The sequence below is a fragment of the Nuphar pumila genome, chromosome 17 (genome assembly GCF_984573655.1).
Source record: "Nuphar pumila chromosome 17, dmNupPumi1.hap1.1, whole genome shotgun sequence".
NCBI lineage: Eukaryota > Viridiplantae > Streptophyta > Magnoliopsida > Nymphaeales > Nymphaeaceae > Nuphar > Nuphar pumila.
The window spans coordinates 9,418,318-9,443,330 of record NC_143265.1 but is presented as its reverse complement, the minus strand read 5'-3'; the positions used below and the strand labels follow the sequence as shown (position 1 = coordinate 9,443,330).

The following is a 25,013-nucleotide window of genomic DNA, read 5'->3' as shown; positions in this document are numbered from 1 at the left end:
ATTCTCAAGGGGTATCGCATTGGTATTGCAATTTTTTTTCTTGTGAGATTTTTGTCTATATAAATGATGCTTTGTTTCTCAAATCCTTATTTGCATGTGGATCTCCCATTTTCGCAACCCTAGGGTTCTTTTGGTATCCAATCCTTTTGACGATATTCTGATGATATTTTGGCTTTGCAAAAGTCCCTCATCGGTGGTGGTTCATCGGCAACGGCTCACCGACGGAGAAAAACCTCGAAAGCATGGGCGGCACTTCATCGACGATGATGTTTTTCTGTAAAAGCATCAACAGTGAGAATATTGATGGCACTTTATTAACGATGAATTTTTTCGATAAAAACATCAATAGTGAAAAGATCGACAACACTTCATTGACGGTGAGTTTTTTCAGTAAAAGCATCGACAATGAGATCTTATGGTATGGGTGGGATATGAAACCAAAAGTCTGCAAGTTGTTCATGAGTGTAAGAGTTTATCAGTTAAAAATTTGTTTTCATCATAGAGAACGTGGATGATGATGATATAGAATTGATAAGGGGCCTCTGCTTTAATGAACTATGAAAGCTTTTAAGATATATTAGACGATGATGATGATGATGATGATGATGATATAGACTCGATGTATCTCAGCCATTATTCAACGTATCTCATAGTCAACATTTGTTCGACACATTGTATGGGTGAGATATGAAAAATAAGGAGAACAACAAAGAGTGTAGAATTAACAATGGCATTTTGTGTTTTCTCCTCATTAAAGATGCGATGAAATACAACTTTTTTGAGGCCAAAGAGATGAAGGTACCTCTATGAATACTTTGTTTTCTTCCCATAAAAAAGGCAGTAAAAAGTAGCATTATTGTGAAATAATAGAATAAATGCAATGTATGACAACTTTATTTTGTAAAAAAATGAGAAATTCACACTTAAACATGTGAGTTTCCTTCAAAGATATGTTAAAAGATGATGATGTAGAGTCGACATATCTCACAGTCAGCGTTCAATCACATGGTATATAAAGTTCATGATTTTTTTGGATTTTTCAAAAATAATAAGGGATTATCCTGGTATTTTTATAGTAATTCATCAATTTTAATTGTCAATGAGATTTTTGGACTTTTATCAAGTTATTTAACATTTATGAACTTTTTAAACATCTTTGGATTTGGATCTTGATGGGGGATCCACGAGGATCGACCCCCATGAAACCCAGTTCAAAATATTCATTGGAGATATATGGGATCCACTAGATCCCCTAGTTAAATAAGTTTGGACCAAACAAATGATCCAAATTTGTAAAACACCATAAGGACTCATATCCATTTGATTGACCCAGTCTGAGTTTAGATTAGTTTCAAGTTGGATCTAGGAAGAAATCTAGATTACTCAAAACCTTAAGACTTAGGATTTTGATTCCTTAAATGGATCTAATTTCAAAACAAGATTAAACCAAAACAAATCCAAATTGATGAGCACTCTGGATCTAGAATTGGATAAAAAAATATGAACCAATTCTCAAACATACGAATATATATATATATATATATATATATATATATATATATATATATATATATATATATATATATATATATATATATATATATATATATATATATCGATAAATTCTTGCGAAGGATCTTGTTATTTGGATTGGATCCACTAGATGGACTCAATTCACTATAAAGTAAACATCGATGGAAATACATATATATGTGCAATCCATATATTTAAAATAATATATATATAGAAAAATATATATATATATATATATATATATATAGAGAGAGAGAGAGAGAATATATATATATATATATATATATATATATAAAGAAATAGAGATATGAATGGCTATTTGGATCTAAGATCTAAACAAGACCTAATGAGGGTCTTATTTAAAATAATTTAGGGGGTTGGATCCATTTGAACCCAACCCAACTAAAAATACCACACTATTTAATGCTTAAACACATTGATTTGAAATTGGATCCAAAATGGACCCAATTCAATCTCAATCCAAATCCATATGCCTTAGATTTAGACTTGAGAATAAGGTTTGGATTAGATTTTGCTTTAAAATCCAAAACCTTACCAGACAATATATATATATATATATATATATATATATATATATATATATATATATATATATATATATATAAAGTGAGTGGTGGATTGAGTTGGTCCTCAAAAAACCCCCACTTTTAACGGTTTGGGTTGGATCTGTAACCCAAACCCGGATGGGGCCACTGCCACATGAAGGGGGTTATAAGCCCCCTTCTCTCTCTATGGGTTCTTTAAAAAACCCAACACAACAACCCACCTCATCTCTTCTTCTTCACTCTCCTCTCTCTCCCTCCTTGGGTACGCTACCACCCCACCTGTGGGAGGCCGACACCCAACCACCGAGGTGAAGGCTCTCCCCATCCCTATCCCCTACTTCTTCTTCTTCTTCTTCCAGCGAGTTGGGGGCGAGCCAGCAATGTAATACCCATAATTTTTCAAGGATTTTTCTTAAATTTTCATAATTTTCTTATTGTGCGATAAATAAAAATTTATAATTCAAGTTAAACAATATATTATAGGGTATGCAGGACTTCACATTTTTTTCTAAGTGTAAGAAACACTCTTACACGCCCCAAGGGTTTCATCGACCCTATTGAATCCCTTTTCTTCAGAAATCATTTTTGAAGAATTCGAATTATCCTTAGAAAGAATGTATTTAATAAATAACTAAAAATACATGGATATTCAAATTTCAATAGATGAAATGCATTCACATTTAAGCCTAATTTAATTTTATTTAGAGTTATTTCATTAATTTCACATTTTAATTAAATTTAAATTTCAAGTGAATTAAATTAGAATGAATTTAAATTTCAAGTGAATTAAATTAGAATTTATTTAGTAGAATGAAACTTGTAAATTAATTAAATTTAATGATTTTGTAGGAGTCCATAGGTGGGCCATCCCATCCTATGTGCCACTCCATTTTAAAGTTTAAAAATACTAAAACAAAACTCATGGTTTAAAAAAAATCAAGTTTTAAAAGCAAACTTACCAAATTACTTAAGAAAGCATTAAAGTCAAAACTTGCCTTTTAGCAAGTTTTGGCTCTCTATGAGAGGAGCGTCCCCTCCTAGAGAATTCTAGGAGAGCGATGGCTGGACCAAAGATAAAAAAAAGAAATAATGAGGGAAAAAGAAAGATAAATAAATAAAACTTAAACTAGGCAACTTGCTTGATAAGCAAGCAAGTTAACAAATTTGAAATTGGAAGGAGGCCAACCCCATGGGGGTCGACCAGCCCATGTGGGCCACATTATAATACATATATCTAGTACATATTATATGCCATGTATAAAATAAATTTTATAGCCTAAGGAGCTAAAGTAGAAATACAAAAAAAAAGAGATTAGAAAAAAAATAGAGAAAAATGGAAAGTAGGGAGATTTAGATATTATAAACAAACCTTGATCTTAAATCAAGGGTTGGGATTTACTCCAACCCTTGACCTCCCATAAGCCATATAAAAATAGAGGAGGGGCTCACCCCCCCCCCCCCCCCCCCCCCCGCCCCCTACTCTCTATTTGCATCTCTTGAAAAATTCCCCCCTTTTGCCTTCTATTCTTCCCTTGCTCCCTTATTTCATCTACTTTCTTCCCCTCTTCCATACATTTTCGTGGTGTCTTCACCCTTGGCCCAACAAGGAAAACACCAACGTTCATGTAAGGAGCAAAAGAAGTCAATTGGTTTGGTCGTTGCTCGTGTTGGACGGCTGGTTTGTGTCAAAACATCAATTTTGTGCGCATATAAGCCAATTTCACTAAAAGGATAGGGAGTTTTATACTCTACATGTAAGTTAAAATTTATAGGCACGAATTCCTTCAAATTTTCATAATGATAGACCTTAAATCATGCGTCTCACACATGGGTTTGACTTAGGGTTGTCAAAATATAAGATAGAAAGGGGTTTTCGAAAGAAAACTCCTTTAAAAATTGATTTCTCCAAAAATTGGGTAAAAGGAATTGAAATAAACTTTTTAAAAAAGAATAAAAAATGAATTTATAAATCAAAGTTATATTGGATGTAAGAATAAGGCATAAATTTCAATTTTTCTAAAAGAAATCGATTCATCCCCAAAAGTAGCCAAAATTTTGAATTAAAAATAAAAAAGAAAACATATATGCATGCTATCGGTTTCTCAAAAATAAAATCCATAAATTATGAAAATTTTACTTATTACTTATATGTTTTCTTATAAATTTTATTTAAAAATATTAGATTAGGTTCACGTGAATATACTATAAAAATTTTCATGATTTTTGTTATGTCTTTCATATAAAAATATGTATTTCATGCTATTGGTTTTCTCAGAAATCAATTCTGTAATTTTAGAAAAAATCATGTTAGATCTAATTATTTTCATGCAAATTTTAATTAGGAATTATAGTGAATATGCATGTGAATACTCTATGATTATAGCATAAATTTTTTTATTTTTATTTTATTGAAAAATTATGTATTTTATATATTTTATGATAAAATTTACCGAAACTATTTCTCAGAAAATAGGCTTCGGGGAGACGGGTCTGTTTTTCGGCCCAATGGCTGCAAAAACAAGATTTGTCTATCATAGACTAGTTTAAAGTAGCGTATTTGTGTTTTCAAAATTTTTTGAATGGGTTCATGTAAAAAAATCAGAAATATGAATTCAAGTGACCTATTTTGGGCCTACCTGAATGCATATACCCATTAGTACGTATTTCTAGTCTGACACCTGACTGGTAAATCGCTCGTATCTCCCTCGTCTAGAGGAGTTTTAATGAGCGGACTGTTTGCACCAAAATATTCGTAACTTCCTCATACGAATGATTTTTTATGAACGATTTACCACATAAAAAAGCTGACACAATTCTCTACAAACTGTGAAAAATGCAGCTCTGATTGTTGATTAAATTTTTTTTTAACCTCTATAACAGTCAAACAGAGTTGGGTTTTTGTGAGTTTGGAACAAGTTTAGGAACCGGCTACCAAGTACGTGCATAAATTATATATTGGAATGTGTGCCTTTATGAATGAATGTCAGCCTATATATGCACTATCAAGAGTTAATTTTCTGCAAAAAATTATATGCCTACCTATGAGGCATGAATTAAATGCTAAGCGAAGGAATAAGCTTGCCTATATGGCCTCTCGCTAATTAAGGGATCATCATGTCCATTTTGCGATCTTAATGACAAATGTTAAAATGACCGTATCTATTGTACTTTATGTTCATATGAATTCTATAGTGATGATGATGATGATGTGAATGTATGGATGCATGCAATGTTTAAGAAAAATCCTTACCTTTGTTTATGCATATGCGCATATGCTTGAAAAGAATGAAGTATGAACATGTTATCTAATGCAATGTCTTAAAATATGTATCCATTGGTCATGAAGTGGTCGAATCCCTTTAGGGGATTTTTATATGGTGTTGCATGTAAAATATTTAATTTAAAAAAGTTAAACATATAATACTAAAGAAAGGTGTTTGCAAGGAGATGGCAAGTGGTACTTACAACTTCGTGGGAATAAATTTTTGAGCATGAAAGGTTGCTCCTTCCCAACCACGAAGATAGGAAAAAACTCTGCAATAGACTACAACGTAAAGGAAAGAAACTCATGAGTGAAAATTGGATGCATCAAGATGACAATGTTGAGAGTGCTCTCTTGATACACTTGTCCCTCATCCGTAGGACTTATGAAATATGCTCGGCCAGGCCAAAGCCACCAATGTTTGAAAACATTGCCTGCATCATAGCCCTAATCAAGGTACAAGCATGTATTAGTATCCACAAGGATAAGAAGTGAAACTTAAGTAATTGTGTATTAGATAGGCATGACATGCATCATGTAAGAAAGACAAGTTAATTAAAGATAAGAATTGGCTCATGCATAAAATCGACTTGTACATTGGTAAGTGCATGCATTTATTAACTGTTCATGTATATTTAATTATTCGGGTATGAATGGTTGATTAATTAATGTTAGTTTCATAAATGTATGCTCGTATGAGATATTATAAAAGGAGGTATAATTTTGTTGTATTTACTTTTGTTAATTGCATAAAAATTTAATATATTTCCTGCTTACTTATTCTAATTTGCATGTTCTGTATAGCTCCACCCTACTGAGATAAGTTTTGTCTGACCCTATGGATTTTATTATTTGCAGGTAGCGAATGAGCTCACATGCAATGACGGGAGGTTGCGACGGAGACCAAGCCATGCCTTTCCCAACCTCCGAGTATTTTGGACTAAGAGCACTTTTAATTGCTCAAGACTATGATATTTATTTGATTAAATTGTTAAATAGACATTATTATTAATTTTGAGATATAATTGGACCATTATTCATTTATAGTTATTCTTTTATTTTGAATTTGTCCAGTTTGGTTTTCCACTGCTATTTTACAAAATCATATTTAAAAAAAAATCCATGATTTTCAAGATACAAAATTTGGGGCATTATAAGCAAGGTTGCTCAACAACCCCCCCCCCCCCCCCCGCCCTTGAGCCATCTTCTATTGCTTCCCTAGGAGTTGTTGTTGCTACCGCGCCTGGCTGGAGGCCCCCAAGAGCTGAGTGCCTCCATCGCCCTTTGCCACCCTCTTCATCTTCTTCTTCTTTCCCTCTTTGACTTGCGACAACATAGCCAGTCTCTCCGCCCTTTTTGTTTTTTGGTGAACCATGATGGCAACAATAGCAGAGTTGTTGTTGCTCCCTGCCATGCTTCCTCAGAGCTCGGGTAGCTTTGGGCCCTATACGCGATGGTCGGAGGCTCCCTGAGCCTTGCACATGGTGGTCGGAGGCCACCTGAGCTGGGAGCCTTCCCGGCTCTTAGGTAGGGAGGCTCAAGCCCACCATCCCCCCCAAGCCGGTATGCCCCCTAGGTCTCTAGTGGGGCTGGACTAGGCTCGACTCAGTCAAAACACCATCGCCTTTCCCTCATTTTTTGGCTTGGTTTGACTCAATCAAATTAGACTAGGTTGAGCCAAACCGAGCCATCTTGGTTTAAAGCCAAGTCAAGCTCAACTCAGTTAATTCGACTGAGCCTGGCTTAGTTAGATCCAACCAAGCTTGGCTCAGTTAAAATCCCTCCCCCCCCCCCGCTCCCCCACTCTTTCTAGGTTTAGCCAAGCCGAGTTCAGCTCGGCTTAACCAAGCCCAACCCGATTCGATTAACCTAACCAAACCCCGACTCGGTTCACTCGAGTCAAGCCTGACTTAGTTAAACCAATGGTGTCCAGTTCAATTTTCTTGAGTCGAGCCTAGCTCGGTCAGGCCAACCAAGCTCGGCTTGACTTAGCCAAAATAAAGCCAGGCTTGGTCCAGTCAACTCAAACTCGGTTCAAATTCAACACCGGTGTCACCCCAGTCACCACCTCTGCCAAAAATATATTTTTAATCGTTATTCTTGTTGCGGTTTCACAAAAATACTTGAGTGCTTCAAGTACGTGCATCAACACATTCTCATACCTCTGGCATGTATACCGAGGCATAGGCAAACTGTCACCTATGCTCAAACTTTGCCAAGTATTGCACATTTTTTGAGGTAAGGAAAATGCACGTGCTGACCATGATTGTGTAATCCTAATATGAGTATTTTATAGTTACGTTATATATATATATACGATTTATTTCAATACATAGTTTTGCGTACTCTTTTATTTAAATTATGTGTATTTATTTACAATGACATTTATGCAAGTATTAAATAAATTGTATATATACATGTATATATATATACGATTTATTTCAATACATAGTTTTGCTTACTCTTTTATTTAAATTATGTGTATTTATTTACAATGACATTTATGCAAACACTGCCTTCTTAAATTACGCATGCAGTTTGTGTATGCTTGCTTTATTTAAATTACGTGTTCATTTATTTATGATGATATTTATGTGAATGTTGTTTTTTTAAATTATGCATGTATCTATTTATGTGTACATTTTTGTGTATGCTTGCTTTATTAAATTATGTGTGATTTACTTATGTATGCACACTTTAATATGCATATATGTGCTTTAATTCTTTTTTTAAAAAGCACATGTGCTTTAACTTTAAGAAAAAAATTAACTACAAAAATTTAAATTTTATAAGTTAAAATTTTTTGGGTGTTACATGGCATGGTTGTGATAGGAAAAATCAAGAGAACAATACAGAGTATAGAATCAACTGATGATATATTATGTTTTCTCTCCATCAAAGATGTAGTGAAATCCAATATTCTTCAAGCCGAAGAGATGGGGGTACATCCGCACTTACTATATTTTCTCTCTATGTAATGTATGAGCGACTTTATTTTGTAAAAGAATAGAATGAATGAAATATATGTTTGACTTCATTTTATAAAAGAATTGAATGAATGCAATGTATAAGCAACTTTATTTTGTTAAAGAATTAAATGAATGCAAAATGTATAAGCGACTTTAACTTGTGAAAGAATAGAATGAATGCAAAATGTATGAGTGACTTTATTTTATGAAAGAATGGAATAAATGCAAAATATATGAGCAACTTCATTTTATAAAAGAATGAAATGAATGCAATGTATAAACTTCATTTTGTAAAAGAATAGAATAAATGTAATGTATGAGCGACTTTATTTTATAAATAAATGGAATGAATGCAATGTATGAGCGACTTTATTTTATGAAAGAATTGAATGAATGCAAAATATATAAGTGACTTTATTTTGTGAAAGAATGGAATTAATGCAAAATATATGAGCGACTTCATTTTGTGATAGAATTGAATAAATGCAAAATGTATGAGCGACTTTATTTTGTGAAAGAATTAAATAAATGCAAAATGTATGAACGACTTCATTTTGTGAAAAAATAGAATGAATGCAAAATTTATGAGTGACTTCATTTTGTAAATGAATGCAATGTATGATCGACTTCATTTTATAAAAGAATAGAATGGATGCAAAATGTATGAGCGGCTTTATTTGTAAAAGAATGAAATGAATGACTTCATTTTGTAAAAGAATGAAATGAATGCAATGTATAAGTGACTTCATTTTGTGAAAAAATAGAATGTCGTTTATGTAGACATTCTTTCACAAAATAAGGATATCATAGTAAGGGTTTGAGAAACAAAGCATAATTAATATAAACAGGAATTTTGCAATACCAGTGCGATACTCCTTAAAAAATTTGCAATATAAAACTTTCGTAAGTTTTTAGTAATTTCGCAATACTTCATATGATACTCCTTGAGACTTTCGCAAGGTAAAGGATTTTTGCAACACTTAAAGAATTTTTGCAACGTGACTTGTAATACTCCTCACGAGTTTCACAAGTTTTTTGAAAATTTGCAATAATTTTTTGAATATCGCAATATCAATTGCAATTTTGTTGACAAGTTTCACATCAACTTTTAGCATCGTAACCTCTTTACAAGCCAAGCATGAGCTTATTTTTCAACCGTTATAGGCAGACCCCCACTAGTTATACATCATATCATTGGGATTTGAACTTGCAACCTTCCTACTCAAGGTGACGTTCACTAACAGCTCCAACCAAACAAGCCGAGCCCTCCAACCTTACCCCGAAGAAAGGCCAAACTTTTAAGTTAAAATAATGGTAAGGGTTTCCCTTGTGAGAAATAACCTCCAACATAACCAATGGGGGCTCCTTTTGTATGGTAGGAGCTGTTAGTGCACATCACCGTGTGTTGGGACGTTGCAAGTTCAAAACCCTTTGGTATGTTGTGTAACTGGTAGGGGTAGGGCTAACCCCAGCTTGCCTTTAAAAAAAATAAACTCCAACATGATAATAAGCAGGCCAAAATTTCAAGTTAAAAATTGTTAGGGTTTCCCCCAAATAGGGAATACCCTCCAAAATAAGTGGGTCAATTTTATCTGGTATCAAGCTCCAAGGGGTTTGGCATAGTGGGAGGGGACCTTACTACTAGAAGGGTGGTCAAGGTTCCATTCCCATGGGTATCAACCCTTTGCATATAAGAAGGGGCAAGGGCATTATGTTCCTTATTCCTGCTAAAGCAAGTGACTCTCTAGACTCTTAAGTATGGCAGATGCCAGACATAGTCAGCACAACTAACTCTCTGATCCTGGGGTTTAAAAAAATTGTTAAAGTTTTTCACTGGTTAGAATTGAGAAGTACCCTAAAAAAAATTTTTTTTAGTAAAAGGCAAAAGAATAGTTCTTTGTACCACCACATTTCTGAGTGATTTTGCTTACAGCCTTTAAAGTCAACCGAGGCACGCCAAAGAACCTTAACCACACCCTTATACGAGTGGGGTTTGAACTTGCAACGTCCCATCACATGGTGACTTGCACAAATTGCTCTTACCAGATGGTCGGAAACCCGTTGGTGATGAACGCTCCCTTTGTATATATAACATAATAACACGCTCTTCTCAGGTCCTTACTGCATCAGGTCCTCCTTCAGTTGGATCCTAATGGGAATTAGAAAGTAGCATCTCAAAGTTGGATTTGGGTCCGGTGCAAAGTGGACCTATTGACAACCTGTGAATCATCAAGCTAGTTTTCAATTAACTAGGTCCGAGTTCCATTCAGACCTATGCTGGACCTGATTCTTCTAAAGCAGGTCCTGTTGGATCTAAATGGGAACCATCGACTCAAAGTGGATCTTATTTTTGGTCCAAGTTTGAACACATTGACAGCCCATGAAACGCTAAGCTACTTTTCCTTCTCTTTCTTTGTCTACAAAAAAGAAAAAAGAAACACCATGTGATAGAGCTTCGACCTGGGCCCAACCCATATTTTCAGATCTGGGTTCTAAGCATCCTAATATGGGTCACTTCTGGAACATATATAGTCTCGAGCGATTCGGACAGAGTCAGAATTGGTTAACCAGATACAATCGGTCTGGTCTAAATCCGGTCTATAACAGGACACATCACATAAATCAACAGGTTTTACTTGATTGGCAGATCTGGATTCAGATCCAACTCGTTTTCATCACTGCTGCTAGGGCTGGTAAATTGGGCTTGGCGAGCCGAGCTACCAGCCAGCTCGTTTAGGCGTACAAGCCGAGCTGCCAAGTACAAATAGGGAAGCTCATCTAGTATAGGCTCGTTTTATATATTATGCATAAATATATTATATATAATATTATATAAGTATTATACATATAAAAAACTCTTAAAAATAATTTTTTAAAGAAAACAGGCTAGCTCATGATCGGCTTGTAAAGCTCATGTCGTAATGAGCTCAAGCTTGGATCGGCTCGGCTCATGATGAGATCTCGAGCCAAGCCCAAATAAGTCTGGCTCTGCTTATTTACCAGCCCTACCTGCGGCACATCCTGAGAGGTGAAAGGATCAGGTGCAATATGATTGCACAAAAATCTGTGCATTAAGCACCTGATCACCATCCATCTTGGGGATAGGCCTGTCAGGTATGGTGCTCAAGACCTGATGGGGGGCGATCAGGTGCTTAATGCACTATTTTTGTGCAATCATATTGCACCCGATCCGGACTCTCCTGAGAGCATGGTCATAAATCTTTTTATCTGAATTTCTCGGCAAAGGGAAAACTCACGATAAAAAAAAATTAAGAAAACCTCAGTAAAATATTGGTATATTAAAATATCAAAAACACATAATAATGCAAGTAACAATATTAGAAAAAACATTAAAATATAAAAATATCTAAAACTCTGCATATAACGTTAATAATGAGATATTTTAAAATAAAAAAGGTTTATATCGGTAAATTTTAGAAACGGAGTATATTTGTCATTATGCTTGGGAGGATATATCGGTTAATTAGAAGTTGTCCAACTCCAATCCACTCTGGAGAGAGAGATGTCGGGTGCTCTTCCTTTCCTCCCATCCCCACTGTATCCAACGAAGGGAGGCGCTAACTCCCTCGTTTCTCCCTTCTCCCCTTCACTCTCGACCACGGTCATCGAAGTTTCTAGACACCCATCTTCCCTCTTCCTCAGAAAGAAGGGAAAAAAGGGCTCCCTATCGCGTCTCTGCAGTAGCTATGAGGTAGGAGGAGGTTTTGCAGAAGGGAACGAAGAGTCGATGATGGGGAAAAGGGCAGGATCTTCCTTGATGGATGGTGATGAGAGGCCGGACACCTCCAACTACGAGGCTCTGCTCAGGGGAGGGGAGCAAGTCACTTCCGTCCTCCAAGAGATGGTGAAACTGGTAAAACCCAGCTCCCCAAGAAAAGCATCTTCCTCATTTCCCTCAATTTTCACATTACTTGCGTGTATAATGCATTTCAGGCATGATATTCATAGTTGGTATCGTCCTATCATGGAAGTTAATGCATATGAAGATGGTATAGCTACTAAGCTTACATTAGTCTTGAATTTGATTTGTCACCATCTAATATCTGTCATTACAAGTTGCTTCCCCACTCATTGATTGGATGGAGCATGTGTGAATATAACCATGGTCGACTCGGGTGACTAGTAAGATTCGTGGGGAGGAGTTGGTTGATGTATGGTAGTATTTCTTGAGTGAATGGAGATGTATGGTGGGCAACAATCTTAAAGATGGGCGACTCGAGCGTGTCTTTGAGTCCCCGTCTCAGCCTACTCATGGCAAAGATGAGTATGCAGCTCTTCAAGCTCAGGCTTTACATAATAAATTTGTATGTTAATGACCATAGTCAATTTGATGCAGTGAGGCTTGTAATAGTAGTGTTATTTTGACAGAAATGAAAATTTAGCTTGCTTTAGTGCAGTGCTACTGCTCTTAGAAGCCTCCTAATGAACTTGTGACATTTTTTTTGGTGTGTGTGTGTGTGGGGGGGGGGGGGGGGGGGGCATCGGTTTATACCAATAAATAACTGAAGAAAACATTTTTAGACGCATAATGTTGCAGTTGGAGGATATGAACATGGACGAGAAATCAGAGGAGGTTGCAGTTGAGTTGGCTGCTCAAGGAGTGATTGGGCAGAGAGTGGATCAGATGGAATCTGGATTCTTGATGGCTCTTGATTACATGATCCAAACTGCTGAAAAAGATAATGATGATCAGGTATCTTATTTGAGTTTCCAGTGTATATGTGTATTAATAATGTTTTTCTTCCATAAGTACAGGATCGGGTATTCTAGTTGAATTTGTCTCTATGAATTTGTTTTAATCTTACGTGGGCTTTGAACTGATGGTGCATTTTATCCTCATCGGTTCAGGTCCTCGTGTATTGTCAACTAGTGTATAGTTTGTATTAATTTGTTCTAGTTTAGCAGTTCAGTTTTTCATTTTTTATTTGTGAATTAGAAGTAATACATTTACTGGTTCTGCTTCCCTCTTATTTTGGCTTTCAAATATGTTTGGTCTTTTATTTTTTCCTTTAAGCTATAAGGAAAATGCAATTTGGTTACATAAATCAAAACAAAGCATCATAGGAAAGTGATGCAAAGTTTATGAGGAGTTAATCAAGCAGTAGAACACATAGACTTTTCGCTTCGAATAATTTGTTCTCCCCTGATGAAGGTGCACATCACCATTTGTTAGAATTAGTTGGATTCTTCACAAACATGTCCAATGGATAGGAGTGATGGACAGCAGGGAGCTACTGTAGTAATTTTTTTTGTTTCACTTATATTTGTGGATTAGATAATTATTTGCATTTCACATTTTATTCTGGTGCAATGGGATCAGTGAGGTGGTTCTATACTTCTCTCCCCAAACTTGATAAAGGAAACTTGTGAACAAAGCAACCACTTTGTCTGTCATTGTCCTGATCAGAGTTACCGGAAGCGCCTAGCCTATTGGGGAAACGCGCTTCCCCGAAGCGCGTTTCGGAAGCGCGAAACGTCGCGCTTCCGAAACGCGTTGGGAAGCGCCAAGTTTTTTTGGGAAGTGCATTTCCCTTTTATGGGAAACACGCTTCCCATTTATAGGAAATGTGCTTCCCATTTATGGGAAGCATGCTTCCCCCCTTTTTCCATTTTTTTTGTATTTTGTATTTTGTATTTTGTATTTTTATTTTTATTTTTTTCCTCTTTTTTCGCTTCTCCCTTGCTTCCTCCTCGCTTCCTAGGTCGCTTTCGAGACTATTCCTGATTTACATTTAAGTCATCCCACGCTTCCCGCTTCCTAAAATTTTGAAAGTCCCTTGCTTCCCGCTTCCCGCTTCCCGCTTCCTCGACAGGCAACCATGGTCCTGATCTATATACAGTCATAGATCACAAGTGACTGGGCTAAGGCCATAAGGTTGCAATTATAGGTGCGTTTGGATATGAGTCAACAAAGAGGAGTGAGGTGTGGTCAACAAGCATATGACCAAATGTGTGCAACATTTGGACTGATTAACATTGGCTGAACCAATTTTTCTGCAATTTGAGTCACTCTATGTTGACTTTGTCCAATTTTGTCCTTTTTTTATTATTCTTTTAGGATTCAAATAATTGTTACTTGCATGTTAATTTATTGATGCAATAGATATTTTTGTCAATCTATATGTTTTCTATTTATACAATATATTTTCACTAATTTAAAATATAAAATAAATGTTAGCAAAACCTAGCTGAGTCACTGGGTTGACTTGACTAAATAACAAGTTAAAACCAAACTAGTCAAGACTCAAGACATTGGGTTTTGAAATTGCTGCCACGTTTAGTGATGATGCCTTGATGCCCTTTTTCAATTTCTTTCTTTTTCCCTGATTTCTTATTGATAGGATTCCTGTATTTTAGTTGATGTTCTCACAACCTCTGCCAGGATATTACTCCAAGTTAATATTATTTTGTCATGCATAATTCATATTTATGTTTCGCTAGAGATTGCCTGTTTTCTGATTTCTCTGGTTTCCTATTAAATGTGCCCTACACAATTTGAGAAAGGTTTCTAAAATACTGGCAAGTTTATTCAATTTCACTGCCTAAGCAGCTGTAGAAATTGGGGCTTATTCTCATGGATTTCTTAATCTTTGAGACTCTTAAATTGGTGAATTTCATATTTAAATTGCATGAATGCTGTAGTCTGTACTGATCCAGATATCCTTTCACAGAGGCATGTTTTTTCCTCCACTTCAATGACATTTTCTTTTTCTGTGGTATCCAGCGCAAATCAATCTTGGAAGTGATCAAGCAGACTGTTTTGGATCACCTAGCCAAGAAGTGTCCTCCGCATGTAATGCCTTTTCATCCCCTTCTATATTTTGACGAAAGATAAGTGATTGTGAGCCTGAATACCCTTTGCATTTTGGGAACAGGTTCAAGTTATTGGTCTGCTTTGTAGGACTCCTGTTAAAGAAAGCAGACATGAGTTGCTACGCCGAGTAGCTGCTGGTGGTGGTGTATTTCAAAGTGAAAAAGGCACAAAAGTGCAACTCCCAGGGGCCAATTTAAACGATATTGCGAACCAGGCTGATGACCTATTGGAGGTAAACGAATGCTTTCTTGCTCGCCATCATGTTAGCTTACAACCAAATGACTTAGTTACTGCTCTGCAATCCAATGATGGACCGGTCTTTTATTGCTTCTACATTTGATAATGGTCTTTGTTTTTTAATACTTTCGTTAAATATTTGCTTCCAATAAATATATTTCTCATGACTTTTAAAAATACATTTAGTCATTTAGTCATATTCCTTGTCCAAATGATGATTCAATCCCAATATAACGACCTGATAAAAGGTGATGCTCCAAAAACAATGAACAATATGCTTTTTGTTGTTTGCACCTATGTTTAAGAGTAGTGTGTCAGGACCTGATTCCAGAGGGGTCAGTCCTGCAGTGCTGGCCTTGCTGTGCGTGAATCAAAGCTTGGGAAGAAGTCGTACCTGTGTGTCTAAGAGCCGGGCTGGATCTGAGGCCGTGGCAAGGTTGCTGCAGCAGCGGAGGCAGGGGCTGCTGTGGTGGATGAGAAGCGTGTCCAGGTAGGTGTCGGACACGTTGCAGCAGGCAGGGTCTTGCCGGGTTCATGTCGCAGGGAGGGGGATATGGTCAGGCAAGCGTGGGGCAAGCAAGGCGTGTTGCAGGGCAGGGACACAACCAAGGATGAAAAAGGGGCGTGCGTGGGGGTTGGGCATGTCTCCAGGTAGAGGACACGACTAAAGGGTAAACTGACAGGGAGAGAGGGAAACGTCTCACCTTGCGGGGGCGGGCTGCGAAGCAGATGGCGAAGGACGGTGGTGAGAGAAACATGTTCCTAACGAGCCGGCGGCGAGCAGGGATGAACGAATGGGTAAGGAGCAGAGTCTTTCCCTCAGGGAGCAATCATACAAACCAGAACAAAGAATAGAGAAGAATCTCAATATGCTTCATTAAAAATAAATTATACACAATACATCTATATATAAGAGTGGAGAAGGGAAAAAAGGTAAGAGGTACAAGCACAGTCCCACCCTGAATGGGATTCCAGAGAGGCGTTCCACTAGAGTCCCAGCCTGGGCAGGACTCCAAGATGGGCGGGTTTCTTAGAGAATCCTGGGTGAAGTGGGTCTCTCTCTCTCTCTCTCTCTCTCTCTCTCTCTCTCTCTCTCTCTCTCTCTCTCTCTCTCTGCGCAATCCCAGCTGGGCGGGTCCTAGATGGGGCGGATCCAGCTGGTCGGACTTGGAGCACGTATGGGTCTGTAACATAGTGTAGAGGCTAAACCAATTTATTTATTTATTTATTTCAAAGCAAAATAGAATGGCCTATGGATTATTATTAACATACTCCAGTGCTCTCTAAAGAGTAACTATGAACAAATATGTGTTGGCAAACTTTGTCCATAAAAGACTGAGGAAACCAATTTGTTTGCTTATGTTAGAGCAAAATAGGGTGGCCTCCAGGTTGTGGTGAATGTTCTCTCTATGTAAAGTTACATACTGCAGTGCCCTCTAAAGATAACTATGAACAAATATGCAATGTCAAAACTCAAAACTTCTGCAAAAGATTGAGGAAGTAAACAAATGGGCACCAGTGCATCTAAGTTGACCTAATACAACGTATACAGACCTTTTCTCTGTGTATAAGTTACACAACTCAATGCCTGGGAGAAACTTGTCCCTAAAAGATTGAGAAAGTAGACAAATGGATTGCAATGCATCTAAATTGATCTGACACAACAGATGCAAACCGAGTTTAATTTCCTTTTCAGCTCTTCTCTCTGTCACTATCAAATAATTCAAAAATCATGACAGTTATCTTGGTTACTGAAGTCAAAGATTTCAGCATCCTTTTACATTTCCCTTTCCTGATATCTGCTTAGGTAATTGGTTAATGGTTTACAACCATGACGCAAATGGTTATCAACTTTTGCTGCTGCTGGAAAAAATCTTGTTTCGTCTGCCAATAAGCTTGTGGGTGAAGAGTTGTGCTTTAGCCAATCTTACGACAGCATTTTGAATTTGTTATTCCATTTTTAATTCCATTGATGTAGAGCTTTAGCTGATAAACAGTTTCCAATTTCTCTTATAAGGATTCCATTGCTGTGTATGAATCTGGTGTCCAAGAGATTACACATTTCTATTGATCTACAGATTAGGATTGCATCTTGCTAAATCCTGAAATGGTTTCTCCACATTTGGCATTTGTGTTCACTCTGAATATCTGCCTTTGCCGCTACTGACAGACCTTATTGTCTCTAATGTTTTTTAAATCTTGCAAACAGAGTCCTCTTTTGAAGCTTTGCCTAAACAAAGTTGGAAATGAAATCTGCAGATTTTAATACCTGAACCATACCCAGCAATATAATAGCTTAAGAAACTATCATAAGCATTGGTTCTTCTACAAAGCTCCTAAATCTTGTCTTTGCAGACAATGGAAACTAGGCCAACTGTTCCTGATCGGAAGTTGCTTACAAGGCTTGTTTTGATAAGAGAGGAAGCAAGAAACATGATGGGTGGTGGGATATTGGATGAAAGAAATGATCGTGGTCTAAATACGCTCCCTGAAGCAGAGGTTGGTTGAGACTTTGTGTTTTTATTTTTCATGCACTGGGATGTTATGCCTTTGACCTAGTTTAACCTTTTCGGAGTTGCCGGGAATTTTTAGGTCCAGCAAGCTTACGTGGATTGCCTTTAATTTTGTTGTAATTTACCCAAGTTTTCTCCTTAACATTTTTTAGCAGCTTTATGCTACTCTAAGCATATGCATTAGAGCATGTTACCACTTACCACGTAAAAACTACTCTGGGTCCCTGACTTATGGTTCTTGGTTCTTCTATGCAAGAGTTTCTCAAGTTGAGGGTGGCCAATTACACTGATGTTCTATAAATAAAGTCCTTGAATTTCCATTATTTGACTGGCTATGCCATCTACTTTAGAAGTGAATGTATTTCTCTAGATGTCTTAGTACAATGAAATTCATGATGCCTATGTAAATGTTTGTCAATCTTATTGCCATGGTAATTTTTGTTATTCTATTAGCACTTTTTAAAACTTTTTCTACCATCTAATAAGATTTCCAACTCAAAACTTTAAACAGATGTGCATTCCACTCTCTCAAACAAGCTAGTTTATCAAGTATATTTCTAAATTTGCTAAACTAAATTTCCTTTGTGAAGGGATGGTGTACATCTCTGCTTATCAACACACCTGATTTATATACACATTAAACTTTTGGTACCCTGAGAAAAAAAGGAGGCCTCTTTCAGATGTTGCGTATGCTTTTCTATTTCTTCTGTGAATGATGGACCAATTTATTTCCAACAGGTCAACTTCTTAACCAAACTGGTTGCTTTAAGACCTGGAAAAGCTGTCAGGAATATGATAGCTGATGTAATGCAAGGAAAAAATGAAGGTGCAGATGAAGTCGATAGCAATGATCAAACTTCTCTAGGAATTTCAGGCAGGGTAGGTTTGTTATACTTTATAAATCCAAATCATAATTTCCTTGAGGTCTTTGATATATGGTGCTAAACTTTTAGGAAAGTGTGACTGGTCGAAAACCGCTCCCTGTTCGTCCAGGAATGTTTCTTGATACAGTTTCAAAGGTAATAAAACAACATGAATGAAACATCAGCCTAGTTAATAGTAACTTGTCAGATGTTTTAGCTCCGAACTGTGAGAAAATAACGTGCAACTAAAATTTCTATCTTTGTTGCCTTTGCACTTGCTCAGGTTTTGAGAGGAATCTATGCTGGAAATGTATCTGGTATCACAGCTCAACATCTGGAATGGGTAAGGCTCTCTTCTATATTGCTTATACTGCAATTAGTGTCTGGTGGTTCGGTGACCTGACATGGGGATTTGTATACCTTGGCATTGGTCAAGTTGCTAGGGGTTCAATTCTGTCCATAGGGATTGGTCACACACACAAGCGCACATTATATGCAGGTGCACACCTATGTCAGATGTACATGGTTATAGACATGGGTCACAAATACAACATAGTCGCAAGATACAAACACATGATTTTTTATGAAACTTAGAACAAGAAGACAACTTTTTAAATAATATTTCTGATACTTATATATGGCAATATATTTATTATAATATCACATTTATCAATTATATATGTGTGTGTGTAAAAACTAATAATTAGGCTCAGAATTATTAGGAAAACACAAAAACTAACAAAAAAAAATTGAAATTGTAAAGGAAAATGTTATAAATGCACACATGGTCTTTCTTTCTCTCCTAAAAAAAAGGAAACACATGGTTTCTAACAAGTGCCATAGCGGTGTCATATGTCACTGTGTCATCTCATGTCCCTATGTGACTTACACACAGACACTCATAAATACAAATATAGATATCAATATGAAATAAATTAATAAATACACGCACATGCACCCTACATCCTTTTTAAAAACCATCTGTGTTATACCCTACTCTCTGCAACCCAGTCCATGTGAGAGAGTTCAATAGTGACGGGAGGAGCACGAAATTGTACGGATCTCAATGCACTCCGGAATGCGTCTCATGAGCCAAGAATACAATGTAGTTAAACATACATTCACAATGAAAATACTCATAGAACACAAGACTTAAAAATAAATAATTTTATTAAGTATGAAATTCAAATAAGACAAAAGAAATGAAAAATTACAAAAGAGCCTCAGTACGACACTCAAAACCTAAAAAACTACTAATCACTCTCTCTCACACACACACAAAGGTACACACCCACCCTTTATATAGAGAATAAGAGTATATATATAAATATATATATATATATATATATATATATATTATACATATCTTAACACCCCCCTCAAACTTACAGTAACTCACCGTAAGTTTGTAATTATAAAAAAAACCATTACATAAGATATCAACATGTTCTTTATAATACAAATTCTTAAAGGGGCTTATAGAGCTTCCTTGATATGCTTGAACTGTCTTTAGAATTATCAATGCCTTCAATATTTTGAAAACCTGTAAAGAGAGCAAAATAACTCGTGCAACTGTCTTTAAGATTGACTAGCTGTTCAGCCTAGTCCAGCAGTCCAACAACCAGCCACCCCCAAGTCAACCAATAGTTGACTTGGGTATAGTGTTGTGAAAAGCGTTGAGGCGTAGCGAGGCGCTCCACCAAAATCTGAGGCGAGGCGTAAAGCGTAAGCCTCAAAAAAATTTTTGAAAACTTAAAAAAAAACTATAAAAAATATCTAAAATTACAAATAAATAAAAAATGCTTTATTGATGAAGCGACAACCAACAAGAAATAAAAAATCTCAAATAAATACAAAAAAATATGAGATTAACATGTAAAAGTAACATTAATGCAACAATTCTATTCTCTACAATGTGACCTGCAATACACAGATTTGAAACTCAATCTAATTCTGATTTCTACTATGTGACATGCAAAATACGAGTGGTCTTTGAGTAAAGAGGCATAAATACCATGGCTTGAAGATGAGTAATTAAAGCCACAATTAAAATTATAAAAAAATATGGTGTCAAGCATACTTAGCAAGATAAGAAAACAACAAAAATAATTTAGAAACAACATATAGTAAAAATCAACCACTAATGTTGTTCTTTACCAGTTTTAAGAATAAACATTATGACCAACAGCAAAGCCAAACTAGCAACTTAGACACACATACTCATTATGTTATACAGAGTTTTTAACATAATCAGTAGCTGCCAATACAAACATGCACACATGCACACACACATAGACACACATACACATACATATAAATGTATATACAATGCATGTTGTACAACATAAATTCTATCTATTTCATGTTGTATACCAGCCCAAAATTTAACGTTAAAGGAGAGTAGAACTCAATCGAACTGCAGACTGCTATTTCACACAGAAAAATAACAAAAAAGAAAAATATATACAAATTTCTTTCATATCTAAATGACAAAAGAAATTTTGTAAATGAAGAGGGGAAGGAGCATTACCTAAATGAAGAAGCTTGTGTGGCCGAGAGAGAGAATGTGTGTGAGAGACGAGAGAGACACTTCGTGAGAAAAATACGAGAGAGAGAGAGAGAGACTGCGTTAAAATAGATATAGGGTCAGGGGCCCTTTTTTTAAACCCTAATTTTACCAAAATTTCAAGGCGTGCGCGCCTCACCTTGAGGCGCAAGGCGTATGAGGCGCACGCCTCGGGGATTTTGCGCTTTATACATGCGCCTCAAGGCATGAAGGCCCTTGCCTTGAGGCAAGGTACGCTTTTTGCGCCTTGAGGCGCGTTTTTAATAACACTACTTGGGTATCATATATATAAATATATATAATATACGTGCATATGTACATACATATACAATATGTATACGTATATACATATATAATATTATATACATATCTTAACACCCCCCTCAAACTTACAGTGACTCACTGTAAGTTTGTAATTACAAAAAAATCCCATTACATAAGATATCAACATGTTCTTCATAATACAAAATTTTGAAGGGCCTTCTAGAGCAAAACAAGAGCAATTTAACAAAAAAATAACTATATATTATGGAGAGAGGATGGCCAAGCATACAAACATACAATATTTAAAAGATATTTAATAAGTCAAATTAACATTTTTCAAAATCATTTAAAGAATTAATTTTGAGAAATTTCAAACGCAGTAATCATTTATCACTTTAATCATTCATGAAAATCATGCACACATTCATCTATCATAAAAGGCATATTAATGCATAACAATCATGGATTTTCATCATTATTAATACTACGAAGAAATAACTAACAAAAGAGTATAAATAGCAAAGCATCTTTACACATCGAAAGATATAAATAAGCATGGATCAATTAGAAGCAATATTTAAACCAACAACTAATATATTTATGAATGAACCATGCAATAATTTAGAACCAATGAAGAAGTCACTTATGGATCAATTACAATAAACAATCTTTCAAGAATACATGCTTGAAAATAAGTGAAAAAAGGGATCTCAATGAAGATCCAAACAAATACAATAAGAGTGGCCAAGCACCACCCGTTTTACCAAAAAGTAATACAGAGCGAGATCAATCTCAAGAGCAATCAAATGCACACAATAGCCACTATGAGCATACTAATGAAATGCTTAAAAAAACATGTAATGGAGTATGCAGAATTACAAAAACAAAATGCAAAAGCACATAAAGTCCAAGAATAGACAATACAAAGGGCCAACAAAGGGCAACACAAACAAGTAAAAAAAAATATTTTTTTATTGAATATATGCTTGAAAAAGCATAAGCTTATGCAAATTATGCAAGAAGGTCAATCATGGAATAACTCATGCAACTAAAGTATAATGCAAAATGCATTAACATATTTCAACAACCATTTCTCGTAAAAGAGTAAATGAGTTTAAAAAAAATTATGAAGAGATTAAAAAATCTCATTACATCATAATGAATGAATTTCGTAAATTAAAACACTAGTTTGACCACCACAAACAATCACCTCACTAGACATCTAATCCTCAAAAATCAAGTGTATCAGGGACTAGAACAAACAAGAGCATAATCCCAATGCCACTTATGCGTTAAAAACACACACAAAAGTGTGAATAAGTATCTCTTGTCTAGATATAATAACACTCAAAATGAGTGTATTATCTACTAGAATAAAAATATTATCTTAATGCCACTTATGGCTAAACAAATGCATAAAAGTATGAATAAGCATCTCTTACCTACATATAATGACACTCAACATGAGTGTATAAGCTACTAGAACAAGAATATAATCACAATGCCACTTATGGGCTAAACAAATATACACATGTGTGAATAACTTTCTCTTGTCTATACATAATGACACTCAACATTAGTGTATCTGCTACTAAAACAAGAGTATAATCACAGTGCCACTTATGGGTTAAACAGACACACAAAAAGTATAAACAAACATCTCTTGTCTACATATAATGACTATTAGATAAGAGGCATAACAAGGAGAAGACATTCAGGGTAAGAAAGCTTGTAATGAAAACACACTAATGTTATCAATAATAATATCAATTTTAACCATGTTGTCGAAACACCATGGCTTCAAAAATAGATAGCCATCTATGTCACAGGGATTCGGCTAGCAGGGTGCCGCACCCGCGTCGACGCGGGTGCGGGTGCGGCACCGGGTGCGGTCAACCCGATCCTGGGTGCGTTGACCGCACCCAGGATCATTTAGGTCCATTTTTTAAAAAAAAAAATTGCCCAATTGGGCTGCAAATTTTTTTTAAAAAAAAATTATGCTGACAGCTACAGCAGCTGACAGCTGCGAAATTTGAAAAACCCGCGTGTTCCTCCGACCCCCTATATATATATATTACATTTTTGCCTCTGCCGCACCCCCGCCCGCACCCGCACCCATGTGACATAGATAGCCATCAGATAAAAAGAGTTACAAGGATAGCAGTTCAACATCCAACCATCCCCAAGTCAACCAATAGTTGACTTGGGTATATATATATATATATATATATATATATATATATATATATATATATATATATATATATATATATATTACCACATTCTGCATGCTATCTGGTTTGGTTTTGTGTTTTAAATTGCTTAGAATTTTACTGCTTTCCGCAACTTTCTGATTTAACTGCCTATTTTATTGATTCCAGGTTCACCAAGAAACTCTTCAAATTCTTCAGGATCTATCGTTCTAATTCCTTGGAGATCTTCTCACATGATGCATGACTAATCTTTGATCTTCTTGTGAAATCTATCAAATCTTTTGTATATTTAACTTAATTCCCTCGGCAGAATCAAGATGTGAAAACTTTTTGAGTGTAATGCCAATTATTTATGCCTATTTTTTTCAACATCTCCATGTAATGGAAAAGAAACAGGTTTTTTTTTTTGAATTATTGCGTGCACATGTTGCTGCAACTGGAGAAGAGAGCATTTCAACTTGTAAAATTTGTTTGTGGCTGTAAACCTGCGTTTTTCCTTCAGGATAATTTATACTCACTTGAGCTGGTATGTCTGGTATCAGTGACTGTTTTTACTTCAGGATAATTTACTCACTTGAGATGGTACTGTTTCTTTTTACTTTCATTGTGAAATTTGTAAGAGGCAATGGCATCTTCGGGCAGTTTCTTTGTTACATTCTTTGCATGTAAATTGCTGCTTCTGCAACCTTATGTACAACATAAAATGTAATAGCTCGTACCCACTTGAAACTAGATATTGTGAGGCATGTGCAAACATCAACGAGTCAGATGCGCTCTCGTAGCACATTGAGCTCTGCCGTTAGGTCATGTTTGATGCGCTGGACAAAAGCTGCCTGTTGGCTTTTGTCCTCCCAAATTTTGGGGACAAAGTGGCCCTGTGGGGACTGTTTTGTCCCCAGATAGGGCGTGTATCAAACGCATGACAGCCCACCACAGCAACTGCTTTGTCCCCTAACAAGTTTTGTCCTGCTAAGTCAGATTGTGTTCCCAGAGTGAAACTGGCATGTTTGCTTTGGACACAAATAGGATGAACAATCACAGCTGAGAATCCAAAAAACTGTGATTGTTCACAAAATGAGTCTTGTGACCAACTTTCACAGGATTCTCAAATGAGAAAAACAATCACAACTTGTATTTGGTGTGGAGAAAACTGGAGCCTGAGAATTCCCAGAGTGAAACTGGCGTGTTTGCT

At 36.0% G+C, this 25,013-nt stretch overlaps 1 protein-coding gene across 1 annotated transcript; it reads left to right on the top strand.

Moving 5' to 3' along the window:
* The first annotated feature begins 11,836 nt into the window (after positions 1–11,836).
* On the top strand, positions 11,837–24,347 carry LOC149811585 (protein PEP-RELATED DEVELOPMENT ARRESTED 1, chloroplastic). Its single transcript, XM_089992728.1, has 9 exons — positions 11,837–12,204; positions 12,889–13,044; positions 15,076–15,144; positions 15,227–15,397; positions 17,758–17,901; positions 18,654–18,794; positions 18,869–18,934; positions 19,062–19,121; positions 23,990–24,347. Exons 1-9 carry the CDS (start codon positions 11,854–11,856, stop codon positions 24,032–24,034), a joined length of 1,203 nt encoding a protein of 400 aa, XP_089848854.1. The 5' UTR covers positions 11,837–11,853; the 3' UTR covers positions 24,035–24,347.
* The last annotated feature ends 666 nt before the right edge of the window (positions 24,348–25,013 follow it).